Here is a 15023-nt window from a genome sequence, read left to right as displayed (position 1 = left end):
GGCAACCCGGGAAAAGACAGCTGGCACAATGGCACAGGGTGCCCCCATCCTGCTGGGATCTTGCTTTAGAGCGAAAGGCAGGAGGAGGGAAGAGGCTAGGGGAAAAGAAGAAACGGACGACACAAGGCAAGAGTCCAATAAAACTATGTTTATAAATAAAAACAAGGAGATTGGTGTTGTTTTTATAAAACCCAGTGGGTAGGGCAGGGCAAGGGGTGAGCAGTGGCCAGGGAGGCTACTGGGGACAGTCTGACTCCAGCGGGCTGAGGGAAGGAGAGGCTTTAGGGAGTCAGGGAGATGAACTGATGGCGCGTGAGAGCTGGCAGTGGGGCTGCAGGGGCAATGCAGACTCCCAGGGAGCAAAATACAATTCAACTCCATTGTATAAAAATCGCGAACACAAGAAAGACCAAAGGAGGTAACGCTTATGGAGAAAGCCACGGTGTGGCAGAAGGAGAGGGCGCCGGAGCGCCAGCACCAACAGCAGCAGGGTTGAGCGTGTCCATACTGTACCGTGCTTCGCCCTGGGCATGGGGAAAGGGCTGCCCCAGCCCCAGGCACGTCTCCAAGTACCCAGAAGTGGAAGGAAGAAGGGCAGGGAGCACTGGAGCAAACAGACTCAACTGTCCCAGCCCACCTGTGGGCACTGAGCCCAAAGGCCATGGTTCTGGCTGCAGTCTCATCCCCAGAGAGCTCGAGTTGCCACCAGGCACCGCTCACAGCCCAGAGGGAGCGGGGCTGTCCCAGAGGTTTGTCCCTCCCAGCAGCCAGGCCAGCAGCACTGGGCAGAGGAGGAGACTAACTCAGCCCCTTCAGAGGGCAAATACAAGGGACCTCCACGTTTCTCCAAAGCATGAAAATGAACCAGTTGTGCCCCACCCTCGCCTTCTAACTCAGTCCAGGCCCCTGAAGGTATCACAGAGCTGAGCAGCAGCATGACAGCAGGAGGGAGAAGGCCACAGCTGCCACCGCCAGCCCCAGGCATGGGACAGGCCCTACAAACAGGACAGGCAGCAGCACATTGCAGGCAGGAGGGCAAAGAGCAGGATGGAAGGAGCAGAGCTCTGCTCTTGAATCCCCCCAAAGAACCCCAAGGCAGATGTAGGACACCAACTCACACAAGAGACTGCATAGGCAATCACCACCTCTCTGGGCTGGACACAGAAGTACAGCCCCAGCCCTGAGGCCTGGCCAAGGTGAAGGAGGGTCCTGCCATGAGGCAGTGTCAGGCCCGGACCTGGCCAGTATGTGGGGCAAGACAAGGGAGGCAAGAGGGAAGTGGCAGCATCTCTCCACTCCCTAGAGGCACTGAAGCCCTGGAACATTCATGCATTAGCCAGAAGGCAACTACAATGGGATTTAAAATACATATATAAGGCTGGTCCCTGCTCCCCTCTCAGGGCTGTGGGAAGGGCAGGGCATCTTCCACGAGGGGGAGGAAAGAAGCCATCTTCAGCGCCATGCGTGCCCAGCGCCCCTGGAGCTCCGTGTCCTGCTGTCGGGCCACGCCACGCTCCAGCTCTCCCCCCCATGGGCGGCAGGCTCAGAGAAAGTCAAACACCCCGTAATTCTTTGCTGCTTGATAGAAGAAACACAAAAGGGTGAAAAGAAAGAAGAGATGTTTAGGGTGGAAGGACTGAGGCAGCAGTGACACACGGGCAAGCAGCACAGGGTGCTGGGACGGATGCAGATTAATGGGGTTAGAGAGGATGGCAGGAGGGAATTACCATCGGCAATACACAAGTCTGTGGCGGGATGGGCTGACAGCACCCAGCAGGCCTGCCAGGCCTGTCCACCCCGCTCGAGGAGGGATTAGAATCAAGGTTTAGTTCCATTTATTATTTTTTTTTCCCTTTTTTTTCTTTTCGTTATCAAGACAAAAAAAAAAGAAACAAAAAAAACCCCAAAAAAACAAGGGGTGAAGCCAGGGCTGGTCCTAGGAAACAAACGACAGGATAGAAGGGGGAAGGAGGGACAGCAGACAGACAGGGGACGGGCGCTTCACATTACATCCACAAAGAACTCACTGGGGTTGCCCATGGCCATTCGGAAGGACTGTCTACTGGCTGTCAGTTCGGGGGGCACAGAGGCCAGGTCACGGCCCGGCGGCGCCCCGGGGGGCCCCATGGCTGACGGCGGTGGAGGCATCAGCAACATGGGGGGGCTGAAGAGAGGGGGGAGGCCGGGCGGCCCATACGACTGCTGGCTGTGGTGGCTGCGGATGCTGTGAGCCAGGGAGTGCTGGCTGCGCTGGCTGTGCTGGCTGGCCGGCACCGAGCGCTCGCTGGCCGCACGCTCGCGCCGCATGCTGCTCCTCGTGGTGTGGTCTGACTCGCTCCCGCTGCCGCCTGACTTCGACTCCCCAGTCTTCTCTCTCTCCTTCCTCCTCTCACTGCCACTGCGATTGGAACCACTGCTCCGGCTCCCTGCAAAGCACACGAGGCAAGGTTAGGCGCCAGCTCAGACAAGTCAGGAAGAACAGATGGATGCTCCTCTACCCCAGGGAGGACTGCAGCGTGCTCCTGCACTGCCAGGCCCCAGCACAGTCCTTCTCCCTTCAGCACCAAGTCCCACAACCCTTTCCCTTTCATTCTTCCCCCACATACTTCAGCCTTGCCTAAGCAGCCTTTTCCTGCTGCTGCCCTGTACTGAACAGGACATCTGCCCACTCTGCAGGCATATTTTAGTCCTTTTCACTCACCTTCACTGTGCTGACTGCCTGCACTGCCCCCTCCATAGCTGTAGCCTGGGTCAGGGAAGCCGGGATGGGGGTTGTATGGATGAGGTGGTGGATACTGATATGGGAAGGCCATAGGCCAGGGTGCAGCTCCTGGGTGGGGGAGCGGAGCCAAAGTGTCCTGATCAGAGGCACCACTGGAACCATCGTGATCATGAAGAGACAGATTAGCCATGTCTGCAAGAAAAGCACAGAACAGGGGTTAATCCAAGCAGAAAAACAACTCTGTGATGAAGCAGCTTTCTGTCCATTCTTGCTGATGGATAAGGACAGGATATGCAAGGAGACACAAGAAGTCGGCACTCTCTCTGTTAGTCAATGCCACCATTTGTGCTTCCTGGCTGAACAACTGCCAGGCTGTGGGAGTCCAAGCTGCCACTCTAATACAGAGACCAGCTTGGTGGGAAAGGACCACACCAGAACTACAGCTCATCCTGCCAATTCCTTCCCCCACCTTATTTGAACAGAACCCAGTTGCCTGAGCATCAACCACTTGCCAGCACTGAAATTCAGAGCCTGGAGACAGTCAGTAAAGATTAAGACTCTGCTATGACTGCCTAGGAGAAAAGATCACATGGTAGGTGACACTCAATGCTGCTTCCAACTTCACTACCTCAGCAGCAGGACAAGGGAGCTGGGATATTCTTCATCACTCCCTTAACAGGGTCTGTAGAGCAATGGGCCCAGCCTGATGGCAACGGCTGTCAGTGTGTCCCGATGGTGTCAGCAGGGCTCTGCAGGACCACTACCCCTCCATCCTCTCCCTCCCACCCACACCAAGAGCCATACTTCCACAGAGGTCCCCGAAGATGTAATAGCACTGCTCCGAGAAGGTGATCTTGTTCACGGTGTGTCGGATGTAGCCAGCCTTCAGCAGATTGCTGGCATATTTGCGGGACTCACGGCGGTCTGTAAAGCCCTCCACGTGGTGATAGAGCCAATCTACCACATCCGAACCTGCCACCAAATACAGAGTTAAATTTGGCTAGAGAGAGGAAGATGGCGGCTTTGAGGCAGTGAGCCACACTGGAGCAAAGACAAAGTGGGTCAAGAGGTTCAATCTGTGACTCTTGCCTAGTCAACAGCTTGTTTATGGTGACACAGATGCTCCCTTGCACACCTACTTCAAAATGGGCCACCCATTCCCCAGTCCCTTCCTCTGCTGCAGGCAGCACAGTCTCTTACCAATGAAGGCATTGGGGATGGTGATCTTCAGCCACATGCGGTCACGCACCTCGAGGCCTGACTCTGGTGAGGCCATGGCTTTGACAATGGTGGCCATGTCACTGTGGATGGACAGGTGAAAGTCATCGAGGCCTGTGGTGTGGATGAAGGAAGGTAGGCAGAGGTGAGAGAGGACAGAAGAGACAAGAGCGCCACATGGAAGCATCACACAGAGGAGGAATGGGCTGGGGAACAATACATCGCAGACAGCCTTGGGGTACATGCTGCCCCCTTCCAGCCTTCCCATGTTATTCTCACGTGTCAGCCGTTTCCTCTTGGGGAAAGCCCAGGCAAGAGTCACAAACTTACAACAAACTCCTGGCTTGTTGCCTCACCCAAGCTCTCCAGACCCTTGCTTCAGGGCTCTACATACCAAATCATCCCAAACTTTCAGAAAGCAACCAAGAGCCAGGCCTGTGCTCAGCAGGACCCTGACCCCAGCATAAGGGTCTTTACTCTCAGCTGCCTCCTCTATTCTGCTCTATCTGTTGTCTGGGAGAACCTCTAAATTGCTCCAGGGACACGCTGAATCCATCTGGCTCCACATTCTCAGCAGCTAACCTCTGACTGGTCTGAGCCTTTCCTCTACACCTGCCAGAATTCCTGACTGCACCCAGGCTCCTCTACTCTCCTCTACTCTATTCACACAGAAGGCTGAAAAACATATTAATTCTCCCAGGTAGAACTCCTACTGATCAAAGTGCCAGCCTGGCGAGAGCTGCCTCCCTCCCAGTCCCTTAGCAGGGCAGATCTGGGCCACCCCAGCTGTCCCCAGGCAGATGTATTGCTCCCTTCTCAGCATAGTGAAAGTGAGGAGGCTGTGCAGCGGGTGCAGCACGGAGGCACAAGAACTTACGTTCAGTCTCTGGGATGGAGCTGGTGATGGAGGAGCTGGTGGAAGTGATTGTGCTCATGGATGGACTCATACCGTACGCTGGGTAGGTGCCAGTCATCGCTGCCGTGTGAGACACCCAGGCTGCCGGGTCGATGGGCCGGATGGGCTCACCTGCATTGAAAAAAGAGTTGGTCAGTAATTGTAAGAAATTAGCATCTCATCAAAACAACCTCTGGGAAGGGACAGGGACTCGGCACAGCCCATTCCATCCCCAGTATTTGCCGGGACTCACCCGGATCGGAGCATGGAGAGTCTGGCCCAGCCCAGATCCGCTGGGGAGCAACTGGGAGAGAAAGAAGAGAGGGAGGGTCAGCAGGAGAGGTGCAGAGGGAGAGATCCCCCTATGACTTAAGTGGGGGTTTCTCTTTCCTCTGGCGCCCCGAGCAAGTGACCTCCCTGCCCCAGTGAAACGCGTCCCCAGCGTGATGTGGGAAGGAGGGCTGGGCTTATGGGCATTTTGGTCTGGGAATAGGACATAACAGCCTCCTAAAAGGAGAGCTGAAACCCCATCAAACCCCAATTCAGTGCCCCATGGAATCACACACACAGGGGAGGAACAAGACAACAACCAAGTATGTGCTTAAGGCAGGGCTCTCACATGAGCTAGGCACCAGCGCTAAGGGTGGGTCAGCTATCCACTTACTCCTGGGTAACGAGAAGCAGCCCCGCGGACTGGGGTCCCAGCACTTGGCCACAGTCAGGGTGATGGGCCTGCAACAAAAAGGTGAGAGTTAGAACCAGAGCACAGTAACACAAACCCCTGCATGATGGGCAGATGCTATGTGCCAGCTCTCTCCTGAGAGACAGGGAGAAGCTGCCAATAAAGTGACCTTGCTCCCCTTCCAGCTATGGGTTTCCCTAGTGGCATGAACAAAATTATGTGACCCTGCTGAGGGTTGCTGATGACCCAAATAGAATCAGAGAATCACAGCAGTTTGTTTCAGGAAGGATCTTTAAAGGTCATCTAGTCCAACTGCCCTGCAATGAGCAACAACATGGCATCCCCACAAAAAAAGGGGCACAGACCCCAATTCCCTGCAATTCCATTGGCTGCAGTTCTTGCACTGGACATGAAAACACAAGAATCACAGCAACACCAATAACCTAAGTCCGAAGCTACTGCAGAGGCACTGGCTGGAAGATACGACTCACACACCCCAAGTACAAATTGTGCAGATGTACCTGGATGAAAGGAACAACCCAGATACTCACCCCGGCTTGTGCACAATCTCCCTCAGCACTCGCACAGCATCATCATTGCTCATGTTCTCGAAGTTGATGTCATTTACCTGCAAACAACACAAAGAGGTGAGTCCCAGAGATGTGACCAGAGGCTGAGCTCCCCACTCAGCTCAGCAGTGACTCAGCTTCCTTCTTCCAAGCACAGCTTCCTGGGTTTAGCCTGCCAAAGTTCTCAGGGAGGCTTCTGGGTCTTTTCTTACTGCTTTCCCAGGCCCAAAGATGGAGATTTGTGGGTGTGAAGTACCTGTAAGAGCATGTCTCCTGGCTCAATCCTGCCATCAGCTGCCACAGCGCCTCCCTTCATGATAGAGCCAATGTAAATGCCTCCATCCCCACGCTCATTGCTCTGTCCCACAATAGAAATGCCCAGAAAGTTGTATTTCTCTGCAGGGATGGAAAGAGAAAGAAGTCACCCCAAAGCATCAGGCACAAGCACACCTAACCTCAGTAAAACCACACCCTAACGATGGCAATTTGAACCCCTGTCACATAGACATGTCCTGGGACACACAAACTCTTGAGAGGCAATTTCTACAACAGAAGCCAATCTCCTACAGAATCCATCTTCTCACTCCTCCCTCATGCATTCTCTTTGCCCCCTCCCCAGTTCCCTCTCCACGACCCAATCTCGCTCTGGAAGGACTGCAGCCTCCATGCACACCTCCCACTCACCCATATTCAGCGTGACCGTGATGATGTTCAGGGACATGGTGGAGTCTGTGATGCTGCTGAAGGATGAGGACTGCAACGTAAGCGAAACATGAGATGTCCTCCTGTGCCTCAGTAACATTCCAAGCCCTAGCTTCTTCCACTTGTCCTCTCCTTCTTGTCCCTCCTTGTGGCACTACAGCCACCACCCACTACTCCAGTCTTATCCTAGGAGCTTTGCAGAGCCAGAGAACAGCCATGGTCCTAATGACCTCTCTACAGCTGAGACAAGGCCTGTGGTCCCAGTGCTTGAGGCTACATTGGCTTGGAAAAGGTTCACAGCAAGTCTCAGAACTTGGACACTCATCCAAACCCATGCCCACAGCAGAAACAGCTGAATCCCTGAGAGCCCACTCTGACTTGCACTGCCCTCCCCAGGATACCCAGCCCCTTCCTGGTACCCGCTCAATGCGAGGAGCCTTCTGTTTCCGCCGGCGTCGCTTGTGCCTCCTCATTAGACGGGAAGCACTGCTTTGCTCTGTTGAACTGCTAAACCTGCAGGCAAAAGCAAAAGTCAGCTCTTCTGCTGCCATAGTGGTGGCTCTGGCAGCAAGAAAGCTATGGAAATAGTACAGAGAAGAGCAGAGAGGAGAACATGCACATGGAGGACAGACAATGGCAGAAGGGTCTGCTGGGTGACACAGAAGCAGGTCTGAGCCCAGGACTACTGTGCCCTGCAAAGGCATCTCTCTTTTCTGGGAGTCAGAGGGAAATTAGTGCCTCCCCAAGACCCAAGCTCTCCTACCTGCTGGTGGAGTCATCTTCATCTGAATCAAAGAAGCTGGTGGTCTCCAGCTCGCTGCTCATGAGTGTGGAGGAGCTCTCGTACCCACCCAGATCTCGGCGCCGCTCTCCCTTCACTGTCCCATTTACCCTGGGTGCTGTGAAAAGACAAGGGTTTGAGACAAACCCTTCCCCCCTATGCAGGGCTCATCGACAACCTCCTCAGAACAAATCTGGCCACCAGTCAAACCCATCTAGTGCCAAATAACTTCCAGTCTGCCCTGGGATCAGATCCATCTCCTATGGGATACCTCTTTTATCACTACGGGATGGGGAAGAGGCTGATGGACCAGTAGGAACAATGCTGCTAAACTTGTGGAAGACTTGAAGCTGTTTCCTTGGTAGAGCAAGAAGCAGCACAAATGGCAAGGCTAAAGCTCATTCTGCATCTCAGCTAAGAAGACAGAGGCACAACTGTCTCCTGCTCTTGAGGCTTCTACAGGAGATATCTCCTTTGACCACAAAGGGTTCAACACTAAGCTCTTCTCTAACACAGGTGTTAGCTCTTGCCTCCAGTGTGAGTCTATGTGCCTTCTAAAAGCCATAGAATAGCCCTTTTGAGCTGGGAAGCTCTGCAGAGCAGAGAAAGTTGCCCCAAGTCTAGAGCTGGTGCTGCCACCATGCTCCAGCCATGCCCTTGCAGAGCTCTCACCACATTACCAACGCTCACCATGCTCAGGCCCATCTGTGCGACGAGGTCGTTCCCTCTGTGATGACACCACCGAGTCTGTCTCTGTCTCATTATCCAAGTTCTCCCGACTCCCCCCAGTGTTAGGGCTATGATGAGATAAAAGCAACAAATATGTTCAACAGGGAACAATTTGACAAGGCTCTCTCTACCTCTGTCCTGACCAACACAAGGTTCCAGCCATCAGCTGTCTCCTTCTTGAGGGACAGGAACAACCACAGCACATCTACGAGTGCAGGGCAAAGGGCTAGGGATGCCATGCTTTTTCCTTGCATTATTTTCAGCATGCCCTTGTTTGTTGACTAACACACTCCACATCTGCTCCCAGCCCCACTCTCCTCCCCTCTTGGTGGCTGTCATCCCTGACAATTTGGGTCAGAGTGTCCCAGCCCGGTCTGGGATACTGATCTATATTACAGCAAATGCACCATGCATCCCTTGGAAACCAGAACAGATGTCCATGTAACTTACTGGAAAGAGGGGGGCCTGGAGTCTCCAATTCCTCCTGTGCGCTCCATGGAGGGTGGCAGCTCTGTCTGGTTATCGGCACAGACCGAGCCAGCATCTGAATGGGAACCCTCTGCAGACACCAGCTGGAGGGATGAGAGACAGAAAAGGAAACAGAGAAAACATTTAGAAGAGTGGCCAAAGGAGCTGGCCAAAAGCCTGCCTGGCCCAGGATCTCATTTCTGGCAGTTGACAACAGCAGATGCCCAGGAGCAGGTATGGAACAGGCCAAGCATGTAGCAACATTTCCCCCCAGACGCTGGCTATTTGTGGCTCAGGAATTCCTGACCCAGCAGTGAAGCCTGGCTGGGTGACAGCCGTGCTTGGACACTCTTGACATCACCTGCACACCCACACCACACACTAAGGTAACCTTTAGCACACATCCTGCAGTAGGCATTGGATTGCCCCAGTTCTCACACTGGGAAAAGCAGTTACAAGTCACTCCTTTCCTCAGCTCTAGCAGCCTCTACAGTTCTGCCTTCAAGCTGTGGGATCCAGCAGGACTTTTACCTTCCCACTCCTCAGAAACTGGGGGTAACAGAGCTCAGGGCCAAAGCTAGCTTTGAAATAGACTCTTGAAACAGGCTCTTTTTCTGGCTTCCATACATGCTTCACAAACTTTCAGGCTGTGTTCAGGTTATTGACTTGAGCACAACCTTCACCCGATCTCTGGGATGCTCAACGGATTACCCCGTGCAGAAATTCAAGAAAGGGTTAAACCCTAGAGACTCTTTATAGCAGCCATGCTGTGGGGCAGCCCAGGCACATCAACACAGTGTGATTCTGGTTCTATAATAAACTATCAATTTCAGGGCTCAGGGAATGAGCTGGAGACTCTCCCAAGGGCCAGAGGCTCACCAGTGGAATGAAACAGAAGATAGCCTGAACGAACTGCTCCCCAGTATTGCCCCCTGTCCAGATTTGCATTCTCCCTTAATTTCAAGATGTAACGAACTGGGCTAATCCCAATAGGGCCAAGCAAGAAAGCAACAAAAATCTTGACAAAGGCATTCAGGATCTCCAGAACAGAGGTGAGAGATACCCACTGTTGCTCAGGACAGAAGAAACATGAAACATAAGCTGGATAAAAGCTTCTGTCTGAGCCACAATACCCAGGGTAAACTGAGAAGCAGCACTACTGCTTGCTGGTGAGGGAACCACATCGGCATGGAAAAGCAGATGCCAACTCAGATGCTAGAAGCATAGCCCATTTATACAGGTCTTGAGTGCTTCCCAGCATCACTGATGAAAGAGCGGTGCCCTACCCACCTTCAGGAACTGGGGAAACCCACGTAAGGGGGGGGTTGGAGCCCACAGATCATCATTAGTGCAGCAGATGAGAGGTCCACTGCCAGAGATATTGGTAACAGAGACAGGGATGTAGCTGGGACAAGGAAGACAAGGCAGCCTTGAAAAAGCCAGAGCCAAGGCAGCAGACAGGGCAGAGAGCAGCCTCTAGTGTCAAAAGCTGCAGAGCCCGTCCTACAAGCCCCAGGACAAGCCCAACGGCTCCTGCTCTCACAACTAAGCAGCTCTTGTCTCACGCTCAGGTCAGCTTCCCTCCTTCCAGCAAGCCCTAGGCACATGCCTGGCTCTGCTCCTGGAACCTTCCTGGTGACTTGTCTTCCCAGGACACATCCCCCTCCCTAAGGGCCACATCTCTACTCTGGTAGTCACTGCCTGGGAGCACAGGGTAGAAGAGATGCTGAAAGTGGTCAACATAGCCTAGGGAAAAGTCATATAATATTTTATGCTTGAAAATCTCAAAGCAACATCAAGCAAATAGATCTGGACAGAGGGAACTAGCCACAGGTAGCTGTCAAACAATAGTGTCGAGACTTGAGGGGGCGTTCCCAAGCTGGCGGGATTGATGCTATCTTCCTCTAACACTCCCAAGGCTGGGATTTCCTCACAGGAAGGTTTTGATAACCATCCTGCACTTTTCCTGACTCTTACACTGTCAGGAAATACTCACTTGGATTCAAGCCCCCGTCTTTCCCTGCTGCTAACATTAGTACTGAGTTCCTAAAATAGCATCATCCCAGCCTGTCTGTCAGAAGCAGCAAAGCAAGTGCACCCCTCTCAGCCCCCAAACCACCCATGGACTAGGAGACTCTCAGCAGAAGTAGAAAAAGGGATCATCAGGTGCACAAAAGCCTCTGGGACTGCCTTGATGCACAAGAGCTGGGAGGGATGCTCACTCTGGGAACAAGTTCCCTGCAAGTATCCAGCCCAGCAGAGCAGCAGCATGGTGGTCACACCAGACAGACCCACACCAGATCTGTGCCACTCACTCTGAACAACCAGAGAGCTCCTACAAGGAAAGCCAGCAGCTGCATGGATATATGAATCACAAGGAAAAGCACACCAGATTAAAAAAGGAGCAATGGAATGGATTTAGAGACTCTGGGACTCCCCATAGGGCAGGTGAAAGCAAAAAGCAGCTGGAAAGGGTGGGGAGACTTCTTGGGGCACATGCAGCAGCAGCAGGATGGATGCAGAGGAATGTGTGGTGGCCAAGAGACGAACACAGGCTGTTTTCCGAAGGGCCTGGATAACCGCTAGAGGGAGGACGGCAGGCGTCCGGCCCCGGCTCTTTGTGCAGGAGCCCAGCACAGCCTTTCCTCCCTGCTCCAGCCTGCACCCTGCTCCCCTGGCTGGAATCCCAGCGGCAGCTGTGTCAGCAGTGGGGTCCCTGCCTACCCCTATCACTGTTTGGTGCAGGGATAGAAGTAGAATTAGGTCTGACCTAACCTGATTTGCTGAGGATTTTTACTGCTCAGAATCTGCTTAGAGGTCTCTGGGAAAAGGCACATGAGTCTTGGCTCTCCTTCTGGTGTAGATCCACACACCCTCATCAGCATAAACTGCAGCTCAGCAGAGGGAAAATTGGAAGATGTGCTGTGGAGACTCTCCCCCCACTAACGGAGGATTCCCGTGGGGACAGAGGGAAGCATGCGAGCAGGGAGCAGAGCATGTGCATGGCATGGTACTGAGGGAAAAGCTTGTCCTGCAGCTGCCCAGGCAGTACCTTTAGTCTTCAGGGCAGTCAAATCCAGTCCGCTTCACCAGCACTAAAGTCACTTAAGCCCTTTGCGCCAGTCACTGGAGCGGGACTTTCCTTGGAAAGCTGACCCTGCCATAGGGGCACAGGGGTTATGCTGTGGACAGGCCATGACCATTATCTCTGCTAGGCATCAGTTACCATGAGCTCTTCATAGAGGTATCCCACATCTTCCCTGGCACAGAGGACCCAGCATCACAGAGAGCTCCCTCTCCAGCTGAGGGACTGGAGTGTGGGGATCCAGCTCATCAGCTTCGTGAGCACCAGAACACCAACAGCGTGGAGCAGCCCCTGTGCTTTACTTGGCACTCCACATCCAAACGGTGCTTTCAGAGAGGGCACAAACAGGCTGAGAGATACTGAAGCAAGGGGCTTGCTTACCCACGACACCACCCGGCCATTGAAGCAGGGAAGCTTGGCATTGTCATCCGAGATCTCTTCTTTCACCACCCTGCAGAGAGGAGAGGAGGCAGTCAGAGCTGGGTTCAGGACTTCAGAGGAAATGGAGACTTTCCCAGATGGGTATTTGCACACAACTTCAGGCAACCCAGGCCAAAATTCAGGTGCACATCACAGAATCGTAGAATCATTTAGGTTGGAAAAGACCTTTAAGATCATCAAGTCCAACCATTACCCAAGCACTGCCAAGGCCACCACCAAATCATGTCCCCAAGTGCCACATCTACACAACTTTTAAATACCTTCAGGGATGGTGACTCCACCCCTCCCCTGGGCAGCCTGTTTCAGTGCTTGACCCTTTTGGTGACAAAATATTCCTTATGTCAAATCTAAACCTCCCCTGGCACAACTTGAGGCAATTTCTTCTTGTCCTGTTGCTTCCTATTTGGGAGAAGAGACCAACCCCCACCTGAATACACCCTCCTTTCAGGGAGTTGTAGAGTGATAGGGTCCCTCCTGAGCCTTGTCTTCTCCAGACTAAGCTCCCTCAGCTGCTCTTCACAGAACTTGTGCTCCAGACCCTTGCCCCATTCTGCTGCCCTTTTCTGGACACACTCCAGCATCTCAATGTCTGTCTTGTAGGGCAGGGCCCAAAACTGAACACACGGTTCAAGGTGTGACCTCACCAGTCCCAAGACAGTCACTGCCCTGGTCCTGCTGTCCATGTTACTGCTGACACAACCCACAATGACATCGACTTTTTTGGCCACCTGAGCACATGCTGCCTCATGTTAAGCTACTGTCAACCAGCAACCCCAGGTGCTTTCCCACCAGGCAGCTTTCCAGGCTGCCTTCCCCCCAGCCTGCAGAGCTGTGTGGGGTTGTGACCCAGGTGCAGGACTGAGCACTTGGCTTTGTCAAACCTCACACAACTGGTCTTGGCCCGTCAATCCAGATTGTCCAGACCACTCTGCAGAGCCATCATACCCTCCAGCACATCAACACTCCCACCCAACTTAGTCATCTGTGAACTGAGTGTGCCCTCAATCCCCATGACCAGATCACTGATAAAGATATTAAACAGGACTGGCCCCAGTAGAGAGCCTTGGGGAATACGACTGTGAGCAGTCAATGGATGTAGCTCCATTCCTGACAACCTCCCGGGCCCAACCATCCAGTTTTCCACCCAGGGAAAATGTACTCGTCCAAGCCATGAGCAGCCAGTTTCTCTTGGAGAATGCTGTGGGAAATAATGCCAAAGGCTTTACTAAAGCCCAGGTAGATAACAACCACACACTTTCCTTCATCCATTAAACTGTGCCACGTTGTCACAGGAGATCAGGTTGGTCAAGCAGGACCTGCCTTTCCATAACCCATGCCAGCTGGGTCTGATTGCCTGGCTGTTCTGTACATGCCTCATGATGGCACTCAAGATTATCTGCCCCATGACCTTCCCTGGCACTGAAGTTGGGCTGACAGTCATGTAGTTCCCTTGGATTCTCTTTCTGGCCCTCCTTGTAGACGAGCATCACATCTGTCAACCCCCAGTCACCCAGGACCTCCCTGGTGGACCAGGACTGCTGGTAAATGACAGTGACTCAGTGAGCACTTCCACCAGCTCCCTCAGTATCCTTGGGTGGATCCCATCTGGCCCCATAGACTTTCGTATATCTAAGTGGCATAGCAGGTTTCTGACCATTTCCTCTTGGATTACATTCATTCTGCTCCCTGTCCCTGTCTCCCAGATCAGAGGGCTGGGCACCTGAGAACAGCTGATTTTGCTATTGAAGACTGAGACAAAGAACACATTAAGTACCCCAGCCATTTCCTCACCCTTTGTCACTGTTTCCCCCCACATCCAATAAAAGATGGACATTCTCCTTAGCCCTCATTTTGTTGCTGACATTATTAGTAAAAACATTTTAAGGGGTAGCCAGCTAAGTTCCAGTTGGGCTTTGGCCCTTCTAGCTCTTTCTCACAACATCGTTGTAGCACTCCTGAGTTGCCATCCCTTCTTCCAAAGGTAAAATACTTTTATTTTTTCCTGAGTTTGAGAAAAACCTCTCTGCTCAGCCAGGCCATTGTTCTTTCCCACTGGCTTGTCTTCCAAGCATATAGGGACAGCCTGCTCCTGCATCTTTTAGATTTCCTTCTTGAAGAATATCCAGCCTTCCTGGGCTCCTTTGCCCTTCAGGACCACCTCTCAAGGGACACTGTCAACCAAGTCCCTAATCAGGCCGAAGTCTCCCCTCTGCAAGTCCAAGGTGGCAATTCTGCTGATCCCCCTCCTTACTTCTTGAGAATCAAAAACTCTTATCATGTTGTGATTGGTGTGCACAAGGCAGCCTCCAGTCATTGCATCACCCACCAGTTCTCTGTTCACAAACAACAGGTCCAGTGCTTGCCTTCCCCACCCGCTGTATCAGGAAGTTCTTCCACACACTCCAGCAACCTCCCAGACTGTTTCTGCTGTACTGTATTTCCAGCAGACATATTTCTACCAGTTTGCTTATTTCTAAAGAAATACATAATTTAAGCCTATTTATAATGATCTGAAAGAATCACAAACTACGCCAGAGATTTCTAATAGATGAAAGTGAAAAACATTAAACATGCTGCCTACCAAATGATACTGTTGCTTTTTAATTACATACACAATATTTCAACATCACTTTAAGCTTTATAGTTGTGCCATAATGTTATGTCCCTGTATTACACAAACAGCTATGTTATTACCAGCCTTCACAGTGAAAGAAGCACTAACTTTGTTCTT

At 52.5% G+C, this 15023-nt stretch overlaps 1 protein-coding gene across 5 annotated transcripts in view; it reads right to left on the bottom strand.

The window, feature by feature from the left end:
- Nucleotides 1–133: 133 nt before the first annotated feature.
- The window catches only part of DVL3 (dishevelled segment polarity protein 3), a 33657-nt gene continuing 18767 nt past the window's right edge, over nt 134–15023 (bottom strand). Inside the window, exons 2-17 of one of the 5 annotated variants that reach the window (XM_015637561.3) lie at nt 12233–12302; nt 8749–8870; nt 8260–8366; nt 7552–7687; nt 7208–7301; nt 6771–6840; nt 6343–6482; nt 6069–6145; nt 5500–5567; nt 5089–5139; nt 4818–4967; nt 3923–4054; nt 3527–3694; nt 2702–2914; nt 2028–2426; nt 134–1575 (exon numbers count right to left, since the gene is read on the bottom strand). In XM_015637561.3, coding sequence (XP_015493047.1) covers nt 1544–1575; nt 2028–2426; nt 2702–2914; nt 3527–3694; nt 3923–4054; nt 4818–4967; nt 5089–5139; nt 5500–5567; nt 6069–6145; nt 6343–6482; nt 6771–6840; nt 7208–7301; nt 7552–7687; nt 8260–8366; nt 8749–8870; nt 12233–12302 — 2029 coding nt within the window. In that variant the 3' untranslated portion in view covers nt 134–1543. Of the gene's footprint in view, nt 2427–2701; nt 2915–3526; nt 3695–3922; nt 4055–4817; nt 4968–5088; nt 5140–5499; nt 5568–6068; nt 6146–6342; nt 6483–6770; nt 6841–7207; nt 7302–7551; nt 7688–8259; nt 8367–8748; nt 8871–11818; nt 11923–12232; nt 12303–15023 lie in introns of those variants that run through there. The other 4 variants (XM_033516772.1, XM_015637562.3, XM_019007786.2 and 1 more) reach the window with 4 other exon arrangements.

This window comes from Parus major, chromosome 9 (genome assembly GCF_001522545.3).
Source record: "Parus major isolate Abel chromosome 9, Parus_major1.1, whole genome shotgun sequence".
Lineage (NCBI taxonomy): Eukaryota > Metazoa > Chordata > Aves > Passeriformes > Paridae > Parus > Parus major.
The sequence above is the reverse complement of the archived record's forward strand: the minus strand, read 5'-3'. Positions and strand labels throughout refer to the sequence as shown.